Consider the following 21,688-nt stretch of genomic DNA (forward strand, 5'->3'; position numbering starts at 1 on the left):
CGGGGAATTGCTTTTGGTTGGTTTTCTTCTGTCTCTTCTGTCAGGGCACTGAAACGGTAGTATATTTGGGTGGGTTTTTGAAGCCAGCAACTATTGGCTTGGGTTTTCGCCTGTTTTCCGGCGACTTGTTCTTCCGGACTTCTCAAGCGTTTTTTGTTTGTAACGATGATCCATTCTGGCATTTGAGAGGCTTCAATTATCGGCAGTTAATCGTTATTTCGAATAATTCAATTGATAAATCGACAAAAAGGTGTTGTGGATTAGCCATTACGTATTGAAATTAACAATACAGATCACTTAATAGTTATTAAATGTTTAATTTAATTTTTTTTACGCGCGTCATATGTTATTCGTTCGATTTACCTCTCCGAAAATATGTCCGGCACTTTTATGAAACCAATAGTAACTCAGATATTTTTTTTACAACAGAGCGTTCTGAAACGTGCGTCTGCACTCCGCGGTGGTTTGAACACAATTTAGTACAAACTGAAAAAGCGATGAATGCAATAAAACTAGCGCCATCTATGTGTTAGGTCCGGAACTTTTCAGCTCATGTTATTTATGTAAGAAAAAGTAAGATTATCGAACCCCTCCCCTAAACCGCCTTACGTAATAAATCAATGACGCGACAAAGTCGTTATAAACTTTTCTTCCGTAAACAAGAATATATAAAAAAAAATCTCAGAAAAAAAAGCTATATTTCTACACTAAAACAGTAACTAGTTAAATTTAACATACATGGTGATGAAAATATTGTGATTACACGGTACTTTAAAATATAATCAAATGTAAATCCTATGAGTCCTTTAAATCGTTTAGTTACTAACCTTCAATATGAATAATGTAACTCAGAATTATTTCTGAATAAATTAAACAATCTCTATATACATATAAGCATAAAACATAGGGCACTAATATGTTAAATATACATATAAATAGATAAATCATTGAAAAATAATATACAAAGGAAAAAAATCACATTTGTTCGCTGGAAGACCATTAAACATAATTTTTGCGTTTTTAAGGCCACGTGTTTATTTTGCGATGCAATGATAACTACGAATGAGCCAACGTTATTGACAAAAAGTCATATGACTTGGTCAAACTGCAGTTGGCATACTTATTTTTAAACAAACTCATAAGGCATCCGACAGCCTCACTATTTCCGCCCGTAATCTTTATAATTGTTTCGCTGAAATAATCGTTTTTGATGTTTATGGCCCAGTCAATTTCGTCCCCTGGCTTGAAGTACTTCCATATATTGCTGCAGCACGTCAGGTTCAAGTACACCAAGTTCTTTCGTTCTAATAACCTACGTAAACTGATCGAGGTCAGATCGGAATTGTAGGACAGATTCAAAGACGACAAATTCGGAGCGATTCTGCAATAGAAATGTACCTAGAGCTTCAGGGCTTTCATTAGTTATCGTGATTTTACCTTAAGAGCTGAAATATTTCAGAATCGGTTACAGAACACCGCGCCAAGCCGATTGTTTCCATTGCCGTTGTAAAACTGTTTTGTTGACCGACAACTTCTGCAATACCTTTGAGTGAATTGTTGGATATGTTCAGCTCTCTCAAAACTGCGCCGTCGGTAAAAGACAGAAGCTTCCCGATATCCCGGCTATCTAAATCGTTATCGCTCACGTCTAAACTGACCAAAGTCTTCAAACAAAATTGATCGGACATAGTAGCAATACCCTTGAGCTTTATACCTCGTAACTTCAAGGTTTCTATATTTATAGCTCTCGTGATGGACGCCACGTCCTTTAAACAACCAATACCCAGATGTAAATTGTCGCTGAGGTCCAACGATTTCAAATTACGGAAAACTGAAGAATGGTTGACGATGGCGTTGGTGAGTACGGTAAAATCATGCATATGGAGACCGGTACAACTAAGATTAAGTGACCGTAAATTTGGTAATGTAAGAATACTATTGGACAGCATCGTCAAACAGGAAGCGGTTAAGAAATTTCCAGAAAGATTGATTTCCGTTAAAGACTTCTGATGATTTATGGCCTTCAACAACGGACAGAGCTGGGGTCCGGTTATACCACGGTTGAATAGATCTAAATTAACCGATAACGCTTCGATGATTTGACACAGATCCTGGACGATATCTGGAACATAAGAAACCAATGTAATAATCCAAACAATATCGAGACACGCCTTACTACTAACCTACTGCCAACTGATTACAGGTTTCCTTGTATCTCTCGATTAAGGGTGGTAAGCTCCATTCTATTACTTTTGCAATAACTTTTTCCGCTTGAGTACTGCTCATAGGAAACAACAGACTAAGGAGGTCATCGTCGGCAAGTACAGCTCCGTTTGCTGTTTCAAGTTCTAGAGTCGGTTTCATGTATTCTTTGCTGAAACATGAGTATAAATTAACTTTAGATTAGTAGTGGTCAAATATTGTAATTTTATTGGACAATCAAATGTTTCGTATTTATTTTCATCAACGATATTTAATGTTGAAAATGCGAAAGGTAACAATGTAAACCTAACTGTTAAACAATTTTCCGTAAAAAATTCCGTAAACAAATGCGTAAAATAACGGAAAATTATTGAATTATTAGTGTATATAGACCCTAAAGATGGAATTTTCGACATTTATTAATGTTATTGTTTGATTTGAAGAAATCTGCTGCCAAAGCCCATCAAAGAATATTAGAAATTTATGGTGATGCTACTCCGTCATATCTGAATTGTTGGTTCTAGTTTCAATGATTTAAATGTGATGATTTTCATATCAATGACAACGAACGACCTGAAGGATAAAAAAAGTTCGTTTCTATATGTAGCTGTCTATCTTGTAAAACAGTGGGCACTGAGATTTACACTTTGGTACCTGTTTGAATAGCAGTATAAGTCATAGAGAAATAGATATTTAACTTTGGAAATTTTGGGGAAATGTTTCGCGACGTCCAATATCTAGAAGTTGCTACCTTTAACTTATTACTTGCTTTAATCGCTATGCTATAAGCCGCGACGGGATCTGATTGGCTCACTTCGTTTCTATGGTACGTTTGTTGTTTATTTATTTTGAGCACTATTTTCAGTATGACTGACATAAGGAATAGTGCGTTTAGAGATTAAATTATTAGTTCATTAGTATATTTAAGTCGGTAGTACAAAAAGTAATGCGAATTATCGATCTAGGAAGTGTTGTGTACCCGGATGCACAGATGGTAAAGAAATGCAGAATCGTTTTCGTTCGAAGAAGTATTTGGCTGTCATTAAAAAAAGATTGATAATGTTCAAAATCACAAACCGGTTAGATTAAGTATCAAGGAAATTTATTATCGTTACAGCATGTTTTGTTGTTGTAAGTTGGGGTAAGTTTATGCATATAAATATTATTTATTAATAAATATAATTAATATATATAAATATCAAATATTTACTTTTTAATTTTAGAAATAAATCTCCTTCCGAAAGAATCTATGCAAACGGCTATATACTTTTCTTCTTGGATCAATAGTTGCAACTCCAATAAAACAATAGCTCCTGAATGCAAATCTATTAAGAGAGGGATTAACCGATATTCAATACACGAGGAATTTTGGTGTAAAATGTATTGCCCAAGTAAGAACAAATTTGTTAGTGTCATCAATTTAATAACTACCTTGAGGGGTTCATTTCATTTAAGGAAAAATAGTGTAATTATCCAAATGTTTATATATATGTTTTTACAGATGCCTATAATGTAGATTTGAACTGGCCAATCAAATTATTTGAATAGAAGTACTTGAATTACTCTATGGTATAAGTTCGTTATTATAAAAAAGTATTTCTCTTTTTTAGAATTAAATTTTGTTGGGGATGATTTTCAAATATATCAATAATTTTTTTTTATAAATGGTATCGTTCTGCAAAGTTTGCTTTTAAATTTAAAAACCAATGGAAGGCAATGTAAATTTCACTCTAGATTGTCTGAACAATGGACAATAATAATACTATTGCAATTTTCTGTTATATAATCAACTTGTCATTTAGTTTCGTGAAATATTTAGAATTTGTAAGTTTTGTAAAGAACTTATCTCCATCCTATAATTTAAAGTCGGTATTTCACTTCCATTATGTTGGATGAAATATAAGACACTTGGGTCAGAAAATCCTTGAATTTCTGAGGGCCTTCATCACTTATTAGTGAAACTTGTTCCTGTTCTGAGGTTTCTGCTACTGACTTTGACATGTAGAGGAATAACAGAATATTTGAACGAAAAACGAAAGTGCTAAAGGCACATGTATATAAATACAACCATGCCAGACAAAATATTGTTAATGAATTTGAAGGCATATTGCCGTTAAGGATATAAGGTTTAATATCTGGAATGTGCTTCATGCAAAAATAAAAATGCATTAAACAATGGCTGAAAGCTCAAAACATTTTTGCAAGAATTGAGTAACAATTGTTACTATAAGAATTTAAATATACCATCCTTTTAAACACATTTTCTTGAAATAATGAAAAATTGAAAATTCGTTTTTATTTTTCCTATTATTACCATCCTATTATTCCATTAGCTTCGTGAGTTGAGATCCGACTCTTGAGTTTGGATGCTTCTCCACTATTTTACAACATAATAGTGGATGTAATTATGTGAAAAGTTTTTAAAAATAGATATGGCGTTCGGCACAATGTTACAATACAATATTAGTATACAGATGTTCAAGCTTCAAGAATTCGTCTGCTACTGTAAATGTTAATAGAATCTAGTTAAAGCAGCAAGTGTAGGAGTTCAAGTTCTTGGGATCCGCGTAATACCAAAGAAAAGTGGCATCCGTCTCTTCTGAACGTTTATCGAGTCAATCATTCTGCATGCAATTCTAATATTTACAAATTTGAGATTTTAAGGCAAATTCTACATGTTTATTTCCAAAATCATCTTATAAATAAAGTGAACACAGTTGAAGAACAAATTCAATTACAATGGTTTAAACAAGTCTGTGATTTTGTGGTAAAATCACCTCTTCGGTGGAAAATAACACGAATATCGAAGAAAAGAATTGGATAGAGATAATAGAAAGCAATTTGTAAAATAGAAGACTTACATCGCCCAGGCCAGATCTCTTTCGGCCGATGGATCGACAACTGTTGCGAGATTTAGTGAAGAATATTCACTAAATGAATGTGGCCTCAATAGCAACGTATTGGTTGAGAAATATATACTCCCCGAATACCGGCTATGGTTATTGATGATAATGATGGTGGGAATGGGAATATGAATATTTGTTATATTATGTATTCTCAAATGGAAGGAACATGAGTAAAAAGAAACAAACAGAAATGTGTATGAAGCTCAAAAAATATGGTGGTTACTTAGACGACAATCCGAACTAATACTCCACAAACTTTTATTATACAAACAAATTTAAAGTCAATTAATTGAGGTTGCATGAAGAAATCCAATGTTACGATCCAAACTTATCCAAAACAAAGTTCCTCGCAACATTGTTAACGCCCTATAGTACATTAGAAATGGACATTGACAAAGGTCTAGGGATACCAATGGTCAGCAAACAAATTAAAAGGTTAGTGAAAAAACATCAATAAATATTGCGTAATCACAAAAATATCGTGTGCTACAACTGCTCGACAACAGTGGATTTAACCTCTTTAAACTAATATAGTAAATCAGCGTGAGGCTTATGGCACCCATGTTCCATCGATTTCAACATGTGAATACTGATTTCCACGTTTTAAAAGTGGTGGTTTGACACCGGAGAGAAAGGCAGTTCGGGACAGCCAAAGAAATTTGAAGACGAAGATTTGAAAGCTTTACTCGATGGTGATACGTGTAAAACGCATGAAAAATATGCGGGATTATTGAGAGTAACACAAGAAACGATTTAAAACCATCAAAAATCATTTTCATGATGATTGTTTGATGAAATACTGCTTCAACGGCTAAATCGGAAAGGTGCTTTTGCACCGTATTTGTTACTGGGGATGAAAAGTTGATCCATTACGATAATCGAAAACTAAAAAAATCATGGGGGCTACCTGGTCATGCCTCAACATCAACAGTACAGCCGAATATCTATTGTTTCAAGCTGATGCTTCGTATTTGGTGGGATCAGCTTGGTGTGGTATACTATGAGCTGTTAAAACCTAGTGAAGCTATCAATAGGAATCGCTGTCGACTACGATCTATGTGTTTGAGCTGAGCATTGAGACACAACAATGCTATTCTTCAGCAGGACAATGATCGACCACCGATTTCCGAAATCGGATAAAATACCTTACGACGGCAATAACATTTGTTGGCATTATTAAAAACAATGTGCCCTTTTAACATCATGGATACAATTGTTAATTTATCCAAACAGCTAACTGAGGAGGACCAATTTGTAACGATTTAGTGGTTGAATTTTACCTGGCATAACGCAGCGCTGCTTCCTCGGCTAGCCACTTTATAGTCTTATTATGTATTTGTGACAGTAACACTGGTACTCGGAACAATCTGCCCTCGATTTGAACATCGACGAACAGAGTTGGCTCCAAAACGCTCTGGCTTGACTCCATAGATAAGTTGTTCGGCATTCCTTCAATCGACGACGAAGCGATTTGATTGGATCCGGGAGTCCTCGTCTGACTACAAAGCGAATAATTAAAAAAATAACTTTACTCGGCCATATTACATACCCCTCCACACTAGATCGTTTCATATTGGTTTTCATAAGTCTAGGCGAGGTGCTATTCCTTTGCCTACTGAAACCCGCGTCCAGTAATGTAGCTTGAGTCTTCCTCCTCGAACTGTTAGAACTTCCCGTAGTGTCATCCGATATGTTTCTGGCAACCGGAGAGGTCTTTGATACGAAATCGTTGTTGGATATACTAGCCGGACCGGCTTCTTCATCATCTAAGAATACAATGGTCTCCACAGTTTTTTGCGGCGAATTTTTCGAATTATTATCCGTTCCAAATGATGAGCTTCTTCTAGCAAATTGAGGACTGTCGCTGGTTTTTCTCCGCTTACTTTTACTGGGTCTGATGTCATTTTCAAGCCAATCGTCGTCCTCGACATAATCTTCGGCATCGACGTAGGCCGTCCTTTTTGGTGTCGGCTGAGATTTAACTGGCGTTGTGTGATTTTTATGACGTAAAGATTTCATCACGAACTGGTATTCGCTAGAGGCATCCTTATCGTCTTGAGTGCTAGCTGAGCTTGGTTGGAGGTTGTCATCTTCTAAAATATAATATACGTTTTAATTAAAGACAATATCTAAATAAATCTTGATTTAAAAAAATTAACACCAAATGAGCTAAAATTGCCAGATTGTTAACAAATTCGAGAAAAATGAACGTAATGTTTTGCGAAAACGTTTCTAATAAAACCAATATCAAGACCACCTGACTACCACTTGAAAATATTACAGAAGCTTCCAAGAAAAGCACATCATTACGATCATCACACCTACCTAATCTACAAACACACCCAAATCAAATACAAATGAGGCTGAAAAGATGGCGTATAAATGCCAACGAAACAAAATCCAGTCATATAACTTTTACACTGCGTAGAAGAACATGTCCATCAGTCTATATCAATAATTGTCAACTCCCGCAAGCAGAGGATGCTAAATATTTTGGTATACACCTAGATCGACTCCTAACTTGGAAGAAGCACATACTCGCCAAACGGAAACAACTTGGACTTAATCACTACCTATATATTGGCTTATGGGGCGCAAATCCAACTAATCATTAAATAACAAAATATTATTGTATAAATCTATACTCAAGCCTATTTGGTTATATGGAATCCATCTATGGGGAAGTGCTAACAAATCTAATAAATGCATCATGCAACGGTTCCAAAATAAAGTGTTGCGTGCCATTGTCGATGGTCCGCACTAGGTTTCTAATGAAATGATAGTACGCGATATTCCTCTGTAACCAATAACGACTGTAATTCAACGTGTTTGTGAACACCATCCGATCTGATTATTGGACATATATAGACTTTAGAATAAATTTTAAAATAAGACTAATTAATTAATTAAAATAGTATTTGGTACAGGAGATCATTTACTGAAATGATTTTCTACATGCCATGTATATATATAATATAAACATAACACTTATTGCCCTCTGGGCAGATTGTGGAACTACTAACAGTAATAAAAAAAACCTAATAAATGCTTTATTCAGACTACATTATGTACCTTAACTGTGGAAAGTGACTCAAGTAATTGTGATTCGTAAACTAGCAGTCACTTCATGAAACAGCATCATATCGGCCACTACACTATTGCCGACAATGTCCAAATTATTTGGAAAACTTCTATTGAAAAGGGTAAAATAAATTATTGAGGAAAGAATCTTATTCCGGACCACCAATTTGGTTTCAAAAAGCAACATTCTATTCGATAAAGTTTGACATTAGGGTTTAAAGAACAATATTAAAATGCTTCTCCCTGATCAATATTCAAAAATGTTAGAGTCATATGTAACTGACCAATACTTCAGAGACGGACAAGAAGATGCCTATTAACATTCTAACTTGAGAAAAATACAAGGAGATGTTTCACAGGGAAGTAACAGGTTAATTAAAAAAACCCCGGCCTGACACATAGAGGCGCTACTAAAATTAAATCCACATGATTTTTAGTTAGCCCTAACCCTCAAAAGATGCGTGTATAAATTTGACAGCTGTCGGATCATTATTTTGTAAATTATAGCATTTTGAGTGAAGCAACTTTTGTTATTGTGAAAAAAATGGAGAAAAAGGAATTTCGCGTGTTGATAAAATATTGCATTTTGAAGGGCAAAAAACAGTTGAAGCAAAAACTTGGCTTGGTGAAATAAGCACCGATGACAGTGAACGCAGTGGACGCCCAAAAGAGATTGTTACCGACGAAAACATTTCGACAAAATGATTTTGAATGACCGTAAATTGAAACTGAATGAAGTAGCAGATACTCTAAAGATATCAACTGAACGTGTACATCATATCATTCACGAATATTTGGGCATGAAAAAGCTCTGTGCAAAGTGTTATCTTATCGGCCATAAATCGAAGCAATCTCTTCAATAACAAGATATTGCCCCACAAATCAATAAATTAGACCAATTCATAAGCATCATTCAATGGTTCAAAAATAAAGTATTATGTACCATTGTCAATGGTGTGACAGGGATGCAGTATATCAGTGCGATATGTCTCTAAAACCCATAATGAATGTATTACGAAGTATTAATGTTAAGTGCTTCCAAACAGTGTTAGTGCACCACTATGTACTTAACAATCAGCTTTTGTGCGTGATGACAGTGAAGTGGGTAGACTAAAACATATTCACATATTATATAAAAACATTCGAGCATGATTTAGAATTAGATTTTTCGCACAGGAGATAACTAATGGAAATCATTTTCTGTATGTCATGTGTACAATAGTGATCGGATTGTTTTGAAATTAGGGCTTTGCCAGCAATTCGATACTCTTATGGGAAACTTTATCAGAGCCTACTTACCATCATATGAAAGCCGCGGATTTCGCCGTAGACGTCCAATAGGAGATATACCGGACGTGCTAGCTTTCACTGGACTCCCCATCGGACTATCCGTGCTACACATGCTTGTTCTTTCAATCCTTATGTTGTTTTGGCCAGCACGACTTACAGTTTCTGATAAACGTATAATCAAGTCCTGGTACAGGGCCGTTTGTTCTGAAGTAAATGCCGGCCGAGTTCTCGCATACCTAAAATGACAATACGGCCCGTCACACAAAATTCGCTACCACCAAAAGTGTCTTACCAACGTTGTAACTCGATCAGCGGGGTATTTCCGTTGTCAGTTTTTACCAAAGCTGACGCTCCTCGATCTAGCAATAATTTCACGATGTCCAGATGGCCATTACTGGCCGCATCGTGTAGGGGAGTAATACCATTGCATACGGTTCCACCCCGGTCATTGATAGCCGCCTTGTGATCGAGCAATAAACGTACGATCTCAGCGTGTCCGTGAATGCATGCCTCGTGCAACGGCAACCAACCAGCGTTGTCCCGAACGTTAACAGGATGATCCACTTTTAGCCAATATTCTACCTGATAAGAAATGTTTGTACATTTGGTTTGGAGTTAAGTTAGTTTATATAAGGAATTTTTTTAATTTGAAGCTTTATTGTGAAATATGGGTACAATATGTTTTATTCAAAGTATTATCCATCGATAGCCGCTATATTTTCCCACCTTTCAGTCTATTTACTAGCGTTGGGTTTCAGTCTATTTACTATAACTATCGACTGAAAACGACTATCGATTGTTTAATAATTGACTACTTTTTAGTATCGACTGTTTCAGTCGCCATTTTCGGTCCGATTGATTTTTTTACTATTTACTATCGTCTATTTCAGTCGTGTACTTTTAGTTACTGTTTTTGGTTCTACTAGTTTCATTCGACTGATTTTTAACGTTCTGGCTCTGTCGTCCTAATCGCGACCTTGACAAAAATGTGTCCAGTTTATGTACATATATTTTTATGTCATATATATAGTTTTATGATTTTTTTGGTAGTTTGCTTATAAATAACAATATATATAATAGTATAACAGCATTTTAGAACTATATTTTTTAAGACTGTTAATGTAATAGAGTATAAGGATAAAAATTGTAAATGATAAATAGTAAAATAATTTTGACTATTTTTATGGCAATAATAAGCAATATTTCGATTGCTCTCTGGATTTTTGTTAAAAAATATTTCCATTCAATAGTAAATAAAGCGTTTAGTTTATTTAAAAAAGCTTTAGTAATTATTGTGCGATCATTTTTAATTATGTTATGTTTTTTTGTATGATTAGACATATGTTTAATTTTTATTCAGTATTTATGGTTATTGTACATCTTTAGTATTTAGGTCTTGTTTAAGTTCTATTGTACTGTCTATATTTATTATAGTATATTACTTAAAAATAGCAATTAACATATTAAAATACGATAAAACATTTGTGGGGTATTATTCCATTCCATAGCAAAATTCCATTCCTTTTTACAAATGCACGGAACATTCAAATATAAAAGTAATTCTACTTCGTTTAAAATGAAATAGTAAATTGTAAATAATTCCTTTCCTTTTTTAAAGTTAGTACGTGAAGGAATATGTACATCTCCGTCTTGCTTATACAATCGTTGAAAAATATATAAAATTAACTGCTCCTAGCAATTATCTCCGTCCTTTCCTCTCTCACAATTTATACTGACATCACGAATTGAAAAAAATTGTTTTTAGTTCCCAACGCTACTATTTACGGATTCTATCTCGAAAGAACGATCTTTTTTAAGCTATCCACAAATCGAACCTTTTTTTGGTATCTTCATAAGAAGTGAAGCGCTGCTCAGACAAGTCAGGACCCATATGTGGAAACCAGTTAACAATCAGAAGGAGCAGGGCCTAGAGGATACGACGGGCACGGTAGGACTTCTCATCGGGTTTGAAACATGTGGTCGAGCGTTGTACTTCTGAAGAATAACAATGTTGTGTATTTGCTCGGATTACAGCCATTTTTCTCACAGTGCTCGGCTCAAACGCATCAATGATAGTCGATAGCGATCCCAATTGATGGTTTCATTAGGTTTTAGTAGCTCATAATATACCACACCAAGCTGATCCAACTGAATACAGAGCATTAGTTCAGAGCCGTGGATGTTCAATTGTGGTTGATGTTGATACATGACCAGATAACGGATCACTTTTCATCACCAGTAATAATGCGATACAAAAAACCTTTCTGATTTTGCCGCTAAAACAGCATTTCACACATGACCAAACGCCTTTCAATGTCTCTTGGCTTCAATTCATACGACATAAAATATCTAAACTTTTGGATCCTTCCCATGTTCTTCAAGCTATTGGAAATGTTTTCTTGTGTTACTCCCAACAATTCTGAATATTCTTCTTGCGTTTTACATGAATCATCATCGAGTAGTGCCTTCAGACTTTTTTGACTGCGCAAAGGGCCTTTGTCTTCGGTGTCAAAATCACCACTTTTAAAACGTGGAAACGGAAACCAGTATTCAGATGTTGAAATCGACAGTTCATAGTTGCTATAACATTCAGCGGCATTTTTTCTTCAAATTGAAGTAGAAAAGCTTACTTCCCCGCAAATGCGATTTACTCGGTACAAATTCAGATATTTCCATCGCGCTGAAATTTTTTTGTTCACACTTCGACGAAGTGACATACTGAAAACTGAAACATACCCCTGAGGCTATCATATGAAGTTGGTTACAAATGTACGCGATGCGATTTCATATGCACTAACGCTATCTATCGTAATCCTTTAGAATTAATTTTATATAATATATTTATATATTAATTTATACAATAATTCTAATTACCATACACTAAATTAGAGGTGTTGGCCATCGAAAAAATATCGATATTTCGATATTTTTTTAAATATATAATATTTAATATATATAGAAATATCGATATATCGTTTTCGATATTATTTAAAAAATATCAATATTTTACAAAAAATATACCGATATTTTTAAGAAAACATAAAAATAGTGAAATATTTTTTCTGCATCTCTAGACTAAATACCATTTTTTGATCCCCTTTAATACAAGCAACGTGCAAAGGCCATTCTCCGTTATAGTTTCTCTTAAATTTATCCACCGCTTTATTTGGTATGCGGCGCTTAGAAGTCAGGATCGTGTTCGACTCGGGTACCTCATAATCCGAATCTTCGGATAAATCTGAAACAATTCGTCACATCGTCATGAACGACATACATATTATACAAATTAAATACCGGTGATGTCACTGAGGACAATGTCGTGCCCCACGTGAACTTTAGTCTCAAAGTCTTCACTTTCGTATTCCGAGGATGAACTTGTATCATCATCTCCAATTTGTTCGCTCAACACACCCAGACGTCGTTCAACCTTAAAAGCCTCCGCATAACACAGGGATCTCTTCAAATAATACATATATCTGCAAAAGGTAAAAGTTAGAATAACATAGGTTTTGTTATTTATGTTTTTTTTTAATAATTTACTGCAGATATATTATTGTTCATAGAGGAAACAGGTTTGGCTTTATTCCTGGAGCTGAATTAGTGTTTTGTCACTCGTTAAATATAAATTAAATGTTTGTGTTTCATGTAATTTACTTTTTTTAGAAATAAGCCTGAGACAAGATGTACTATGGAAAGAAGTGTTGTCTACAATAACACCCTCTCGTTGTATAAACTCCATCAGGCACACATAAAAAGAAATTGACAGATAGTGGGATCGTTACAAAGTGTTCGATAGAATTAGAAATTAATAATTTGGTAATTGACTTGAATAGTGATTCTGACAGTGAAATAGACTGGATGACCGAGGAAAAAATGAGTACATATTAATTAATATAAGATAACTGTAGAAAATTATATTGTTGAGTGTGAACACGCATGAGCATTAAGTTAGACCCAGGCAGTAACAGAAGAAGTTCGGGAAAAATTCAGAGATATTAAAATGACTTAACAAGGAAACAAAGAAATCAGAACTAAACGTAAAAAAGGAAATGTGCTCTCCAATGAAAGTAAAATATATTACTTGTATATACAATTGTTAATTAGCTACGACTTAGAGGGGATACTACTACGGTAAAAATGTGCTGAAAACTGTACCTCATAGTTGGCGTGGAAAAGAGTTCAATGTAAATATAATAAAACAGCTTTAACTTACAAACTATTATGGCTGTTTAATTAACTGTAGTTAAAGTCTTTCGGAAATATATGCATTAGATGTACCACAATGTTAAATTATATTTGATAACGTTATTTTTGTTTAATTACATTGTTTACATTAGTATTTGGTTCATCGTGTGCAGTCCACTCGGATGACTGTTGATTGGACTTCGGAGTGAAATTATGCAGCTATGTTTCATCCATTGTTACATATCGACGTAAAAACTCGAGTTTATTACGCGTGATCACCTTCAAACACTGCTCCGAATCACCAACTTGTTGTTTTTGGTCAAAAGTGAATTCGCGCGGAACCCAATTTGCACAGAGCTTTCTCATACCCAAATATTCGTGAATGATATGATGTACACGTTCAGTTGATATCTTTAGAGTGTCTGCTATTTCATTCAGTTTCAATTTACAGTCATTCATAATCATTTTGCGGATTTTTTTAATGTTTTCGTCGGTAACAACCTCTTTTGAGCGTTCACTGCGCATTCACCGTCTTCGGTGCTCATTTCACCACGTCTAAACTTAGCATACCATCCTTGATAGTTGACTTTCCTGAGGCAGTGTCCGAAAACTAGGCATCAAGCCAAGTTTTTGCTTCAACTGTATTTTTTCCCTTCAAAAAGCAATATTTTATCAACATAAAGTTGTCTAACTCAAAATGCTATAATTCACAAAATAATGATCCGACAGCTGTCAAATTTATACACGCATCTTTTGAGGCTTAGGGCTAACTAAAAAACATATGGATTTAATACTAGTAGCGCCATCTATGGCCATCTAGGCTGGGGACTTTTCAAATAACCTGTTACGTTCGAATATTCTGGAAATTTTAAAGAAGCGATTCTTGAGTATAATGCGTTTAATGGGTGCTTATTTTTACATGTTGATGTGTTCATCACATTTTAAAATGTTTGCATTGTTGTATGAATTAAATAAAATTAGTTGGCAAACTTAATATGTTCATGTTGTTAATAATTATTTTATATGAGATTACTATTAAACATCTTTTCTCTCACCAGTTGTGAAATACTTTTTTCATATTATTTCACAAATTTTGTACTATGGAGAGTATCAATAAATGCAATTCCCTTCAATGAAAGATAACAAAAACAATTCATAATTTTGACACGTTTTTTAGTAATTATCATTTGCAAAATAGAAATCAAAATTAAATATTATTTCAGATATCATAATAAGATTCCTACAAGTAAAATATAAATGTTTTAATTTTTCGTGGTTTTTTATGAGGTTTTTATATAATTATATGTATTGTTATTAATCAATAATAGATATAAAACACATATTTATCAGTCAGACATCTTTATAATAATAATTAAATTACAAGGGAAAATAGGGTTATTTTATCGAAACCAAAACATATGTCTTCATAATATCGCCAATTTTTCCCACGTTCGATCAAATTTGTTGGCCAGATCCGCGGCTACTGGAACTGCGTTCTGTTCGTCGCCAAGCGCTGAAAATTATTGTGGCGAACACTGGAACTAAGCAAAGTGCATGCGCCCTACGACCGAACCAATTTTGAAACCTGTTGCTCATGCGCATTTTCGGTTTGTGAAGGTTCAAATAGAGTGTATTATTTTCCTGGTGTATTATTTCAAGGATTCTGATCTGGCTCAGAAATGATTTTTAAAAGTAAACAATGATCAACTTAAGATAATCTCTTGTGAAGTCCTACATAAATACAGGAAGACTTGTTCTCCGCATTTCAAATCGGATGATTATAGACCCAAACGTGAAAAAGAACTGCTTAACCAAAATTAAATTCCTAATTGTAATTTAGATAATAAGAATTCCGATATGTCGGATGCACATAATTAAATAGAAACAAATAACGTTTTTATTCAGACCCTTTACCCTAACCTCTTGAAAAAGCTAAGTTCAATGTCAATCAGCAGAAGTTGATGTTTTCAAATGAAGTAAAAGTTTGATAACTGAAAATTGTAGTATATATCCTCAATAGATTCTTTTGAAATAAACGAAACTGTGCCTTAAACTTCATGAATGAAATGAAACAAGCATGAATTGTTACCTATATTTGTACATACTACAGCTTTTGATTGTTACACTTTAATGCTATTGTTATTACGTTGTGTTATTATCTACTCTATTTAACGGCAGCAGGGAATACGAATATATTCTGATTTTGTTATCAAAATTATGTACCTAAACACCTAATTTAACTAAAATAATAGTGCAATAAGAAAAATAATAATTGTTTTTGTGGCTGAGAAAAGTCACTTGAATTCATATATTATGTATTTTCATATTAAATGTTGTGGAAGTGAATTTATTTTACTTACTATTAATGTTATTCATAAGTGATCGAAATTAATGCGTTCAACGCAATGACGAAAAAGCTGAATAATTACTCTGTGTAATCTAGCATCTAATACATTTAGTTCACTCTACAGATATGCAATCTATAGGTGATATACAACACCTATTTATCACGGAAATTCACAACAGACTCAAGTGCAAAAAGGCTCCTGGATTGAATGATATTTCACCTGGTTTAATGAGAGAACTGCCATGAAAAGCAATCGTCATGTTGACATATATATAGAGGTTTACTTAAAAAGGCGAAATCGAGGAAATGTTTTGGGTGGTCAAACCAATGCTGGCTCAGAGACCACTTTTTTTTATTGGTTCATTTGAATTTCCTTATAAAAGCATTTGATTGGCCAATTTCTGTAACCCGATTGTTTATTTCTGTGGTTTGTTTAGGACGCCATTTTTGTGTGTCTGACATTGAGTACGATCAGCATTTTTGTACATTATTTGTGTATGTATTATTTTTGTATATTAGTTGTGTATCCAATATATGTGCGGAAATAAAAAAACCAGACGTCGTTTTCCTAGGAAGAAACAAACTAAGTTAGCTAGATTATCGATGTGTGTGTGATTTAGCATTGCCTTTACCTGGTACGTATACAAATATTCATACAGAGCATTTGTACTCATATACATTTTTATTTACAGAAATACAACAGAAGAAATCATGAAAATATTACCCACCCTTTAAAACCAAAATGTGCCCAAATTGGGCGGTTGCAAAATTACATTGAATGTAAATGTGATTATAATACATGAAAAGTTTTAATTATCCTTAAAAAAGTTGCTTGTAAAGCCATCAATTAAAAACTTAATTATTTTTAAGGGGTTCATTTACTTGAAATAAATGGATGTTGTTTAGGATACCTATAATTAATATTTTGGCTTAAGGCTCCTTAACCGAGATAACCTTTTCAACAAAGATGTTAAAAAAATACATCAATACAAAATAAAATAATACAATTTGTAGATCAACAAGATGAGCTTGTTTTTATAGACAAGAGGCTATCATGCTTGTTTTATTTTATTGTTAATAAATCATTAAACTGTCTCTTTAACTCCTCAATTTTACCATAAGAGCACAGTAGTAATTTCGATTTATATCATACTTTTTAATTGTTTGTTGTTCTTTAAAGTATTACTTTTTGATACGTTTTCTCCATTCTGACGCATATCATACAATTTAACGGTTTTAATGGTCCGTTCCACAATTTTCACAATAACATTGTAAACATAATTATAACTTGTCTCAATACATTTTTGTCTTAAACAAGTAAGTAAAATATAAACAGACACAGACTTTCAGCTGTGCTGCTCTGTTTTCAGAATGAGGGAACAAAAAGATAGAACATTTATTACATCTTATTTAAATTGATAGCACTAAAGATATATGAAAAAGGAAAAAAACCCTATAGAGAATTTTGATTATATTTGCCAGGAGATATCTTATGTATCAGTTAGATTGCAGCCTCTCTTTATATTCACATTTAATTATTTTTTATTTATATATTTATATTTCATTATTTTTTATTTATGTTCATTATATACTTATATTTTAGCTTTATGATATTTTATAATATTTGTATTTACATAGAACTTTATTTGAATAAATTATTTTGAAAAATTACAGTTGGGTTTTATTTGAAATTTAATTCAGGTCAGTAGAATGTGACGTCAGAAGTTAGTCACGTGATGCATATGAAGTCCTCGACCAATGAAATGCTTTCCTATTAAAATATCTTCCTTACAAGTGCATGTAATGGTAATTTAAACCAACCAATGAAATTCAGCGAAATAACGTTCTCAGCGCCTTTCTGCTGAGACCACGCAAAACAATTCTGAAATTATTTGTATTGAGTTATATTAATCTATGATATATATTTAATGCCTGTTTGAGACTGAAGCATGTTCCGTCATATTTTAAAGTGACGCAAATAATTACCCCTAGAAAACCAGGCAAACCGGCTGAGCAAATCGGATGCAGGCTCATTTCGCTATTACCTGCGATACACAAATTATTTGAAAAACCGCTATTAAAAGTATCCAAAAAAATATAGAATTGAATATTTTAGATGAAGTTGACACACTTACCTAATAATTATTCGTTTTTCCTCCTTCAAATTTTCTTTAATTCTACAGTTTTCCAAAGCTCGTTCATATACGTTTTTCACTTCACTAATAGGACTTTTGGCTAGTTCCTTTAAGTCTGCAATTTTGCACAGAGTATTCAGACTATCTTTCAAGCTATTTTTGCACAAGTCATATTCCTTCTCGAAATAGGCTTCGGCTTCTTCATATTGGCCATTATCCTTGTATGTCTCACCTAAGCTATAATAACATACTCCAAGTTCTTTGTCACTTACTCCTATCCTCTCCGCAGTTTGTAGCATTTTCTTATAGTATTCAATAGCTTTAGAAAATATCCCTAAGTCACATGAACCATCACCCATTTTTTCATATAATAATTTCAATTCCATGTTATCAGTAGTTGTTATAATTCGATCTTCAAGTTTACACAAAGCAGCGACTATGGTAATATTATAAGTAATTACATGAAGCATAAAACATTAACTTTACTTAAAATGATAACTTACCAACTCTTAATTTTTTTTCAATGGAAATCTTGTCTTTTTTATTAGGTGTTATAAATTTATATGCCTTTCTCAAATAAAGCTTAGCACCACTGAAATCTGCTAACTTGATCAAGGTTTCTGATTTAGCTAATAGTGCAGCGCAAACTAGTTCTACCCTATCAGAACTTAGTTTCTCTACAAATGTTTCTCTAGAATTTTTCGAACAAATCCACATTCAGCCTAAGTACTTACTAGCAACTTCAATGGCCAAATTATAATGTTGCAAAGTCTGTTGATATTGTTCTTGTTTCTCAAATAAAGTAGATATAGATATATATCCTCGATATAATTGTTCATACAGCTCATTATTTTTACAAATTTTAATGCTTTTATCAAAGAGGCTATGAGCTGTTTTGTATTCTCCTAATGATTCTTTCACTAAACCTAAATTTGAAAATAGCCTAGCTAACATGTCCTGCTTTTCTATACCATCTGGAAGCATTTCACATTTTTTTAGACTTTTCATAAAATATTCATAAGCCTTGTTCAAGTGAGTTTTATCCGCTACACTTGCTAACTCTAAATACCATGTTAAATACATATGCCCTAATTGGGCAAAAGCTCTTTGTTGTTCTAGTAAATTATTTTCTTGCTTAGACATATCTAAAACATAATCTTATTAATGACATAAGGTATATTATCATTTTAAGTACCTACCTAAATATATTCCAAAATGTTTAAGGGCCTTTTCATATTCATGTAATTCCATATAAGCTTCACCAATGCCCCTGTTAGCTTGTCCATATAAAAGCATTTTATCTTCGGATTTGTAAATTTTACTCACAACCTGATATTCTCTTATAGCTTCTGGAAATTTTTGTTCCGAAAAATAGTACTGGGCCAAATCGGTACAAACAGACACCAAAGCATTATTGTTTCCAGTAACTTTTTCCTTTTTCTTTAATAATTCTAGGGATAAACATATGACATTATCAGTAATCAACATTCAATATATATGTCCTTACTTCTCTCCTCCATTGTAACAATAAAAAAGCAAATTTATATATTATATATAGAAATAAACCACTAGTACTACGCCTCTTCCAAACAAAGCAAATATAAAGAAAATACGTCAGGTTATGGTTCGATCATTGGCGGTAAATTATTTAAAACATTATGATAGGTTATGTTTTACTAAAAATACGTCTTAAATATACAGACATGTAGAAATAACTAAATATCAATCTCGGTAGGACAAAAATTATGAATTGAGACTCATTATTATGTGTATTGATTAACATCTAGTGATCAAAATATGTAGGTCTTATTAGTAAAGATAAATTAAACATATTTCAAACCCGAGCTTCTGCTAAAATAAAGTAAAACATTTTTATTTACAACATGTAAAATTGGCAAGAAAACAACTTAATTAGAAAAAAGTTTCTATTTTAAAAGTTTCTATTGGAAACATATTCACGGAAATCAATATCAACCTTATTAAATTAAAGTAACCAGATACTTTAGGCATTATTTGCACAGCGAAAATAAAATGTAATATATAAGGCATCCAAGCTGCAGCCTGAAAAAACATATTTAGACTCTATGTATTAATTTTCAAATTATAAACTTGAATGGGACAGAAAAATTACATGTATTATCTCGGAATTTATTAGATTTAATCCCGAAATCGTCGGAACTATTATTTATAGTACAATCATATTTTATAAAATTAATTTTTTACTAAGAACATCAAGTAACCTTGTAAATCCATTTGATTTTGAGGCCACCGTGTTATACATTAAATTAAAGCATTCAAACATTGGTTATTAATCGAAGAACTTTGTTTCGGCAGCATTGGATTATTGACATTACAGACTGGTTGATGTTTTAGTGCAACCCCAAGTTCATATAATCAACCTCTTTGATTTTAGGTCCAATTGGGAGTATCTTCCGACTAACCAGTACAGTTCTTCGAGTTTTGATCTGCTTTGCTTTAGGTCTAGCGTAAAATGCCTAGCAGAGTATTTTCAAACATATCATTGTTCCAACTTTCGATAAGGTCTGGTATGAATGACTACTATCAAATGCTATAAAACTGGAAATACACCTCGAGTTCTAACTAGATAACAGATCGTTTCATGGCATGAAGAATTGCTCACCAAGAAAGAACCCAAGGCTTGTGACCGGCAATGACTCTCCTCCTGCTCAATGTGGAATAAGATGAAAACAGATCCAGTTAAATGACACAAATTAACTGCCTCAGATTCTTCAAGACTATAGGTGATTTTATTTAAAATCCAAGCTCTGAATCTGTTATTGACAAAGTACTCATATGTTGACTTCAGAAGATCATGTATATCTGTTTATACCTCGGCTGGCTATTGTAATGGTCTCTGAAACATCATCAGGATTTTCACACAGGAATCAGAGAAGCGCAGACCGATCATACCCTCGATCTTATTGCAGCCCTTCCAATTTGCCAATCCAGCGGAATTCGTTCTTCTTCCCATACTCTATTGTAAATTTCCAAAAATGTCATACTTTCTTAATACACGCTATGAAATAAGTTCAAAATATTTAAAATAATGCCTCGTTGCCTTCTGCTCCCTTTTACTAAAATAATTCCTCAATTTTCATCTTTTCTGTGCCTTCATTTTGTTCTCTTATTAGATATGTTCTCATTATTTGATATATAACACTGTTTATTAATTTTCTCGTTAATTATATCTCTACTTAAATTATATATTTAATTTTTTGCTCTTCTGCGAGATTTTAAGACTTTTAAGCTTCTGGTTTCCTTTACTGTTTGATTCTTCTTTTCTTAATACCAACGGTCCATTTTGGAATAATTCTAAAGTTATTTGTCCTTGATCTCTCTTTTGAATTTCTAAGTTAATATTTCTGCATATTTTTACTTGCAACTGCTCACTTTATAACTTGTACATTCTTATAGTTTTTATGTACCTTTTCTTGATTGATTGTTTATATTGTGAGCCTGCAGTGTGTTGTTTTTTCGTTGTCTCTAGTAGGATCACTTCCAATTTCAGGATCAGATCTTAC

At 33.2% G+C, this 21,688-nt stretch overlaps 1 protein-coding gene across 1 annotated transcript; it reads right to left on the reverse strand.

The window, feature by feature from the left end:
- Window positions 1-687: 687 nt before the first annotated feature.
- Window positions 688-19,806, reverse strand: LOC143203800 (tonsoku-like protein). Its single transcript, XM_076416080.1, has 14 exons — window positions 19,654-19,806; window positions 19,346-19,597; window positions 18,881-19,291; window positions 18,650-18,823; window positions 18,147-18,582; window positions 12,774-12,955; window positions 12,563-12,717; window positions 9,772-10,061; window positions 9,489-9,715; window positions 6,658-7,201; window positions 6,389-6,607; window positions 2,184-2,374; window positions 1,438-2,122; window positions 688-1,381 (listed from the first exon to the last, which is right to left on the reverse strand). Exons 1-14 carry the CDS (start codon window positions 19,664-19,666, stop codon window positions 1,057-1,059), a joined length of 4,104 nt encoding a protein of 1,367 aa, XP_076272195.1. The 5' UTR covers window positions 19,667-19,806; the 3' UTR covers window positions 688-1,056.
- Window positions 19,807-21,688: the final 1,882 nt, after the last annotated feature.

This window comes from Rhynchophorus ferrugineus, unplaced genomic scaffold (assembly GCF_030347505.1).
Source record: "Rhynchophorus ferrugineus isolate W39M unplaced genomic scaffold, kcgeb_rfMv2 rfM10, whole genome shotgun sequence".
Classification (NCBI taxonomy): Eukaryota; Metazoa; Arthropoda; class Insecta; order Coleoptera; family Curculionidae; genus Rhynchophorus; species Rhynchophorus ferrugineus.

What these genes read in the sequence shown, in the direction of transcription:
- LOC143203800 (XM_076416080.1), bottom strand. An exon ending in AAACGATCTAGTGTGGAGGG is followed by an intron (nt 6,608 to 6,657) that starts GTATGTAATATG and finishes TTCGCTTTGTAG; the next exon opens with TCAGACGAGGACTCCCGGAT. An exon ending in GAAATATTTCAGCTCTTAAG is followed by an intron (nt 1,382 to 1,437) that starts GTAAAATCACGA and finishes TTTCTATTGCAG; the next exon opens with AATCGCTCCGAATTTGTCGT.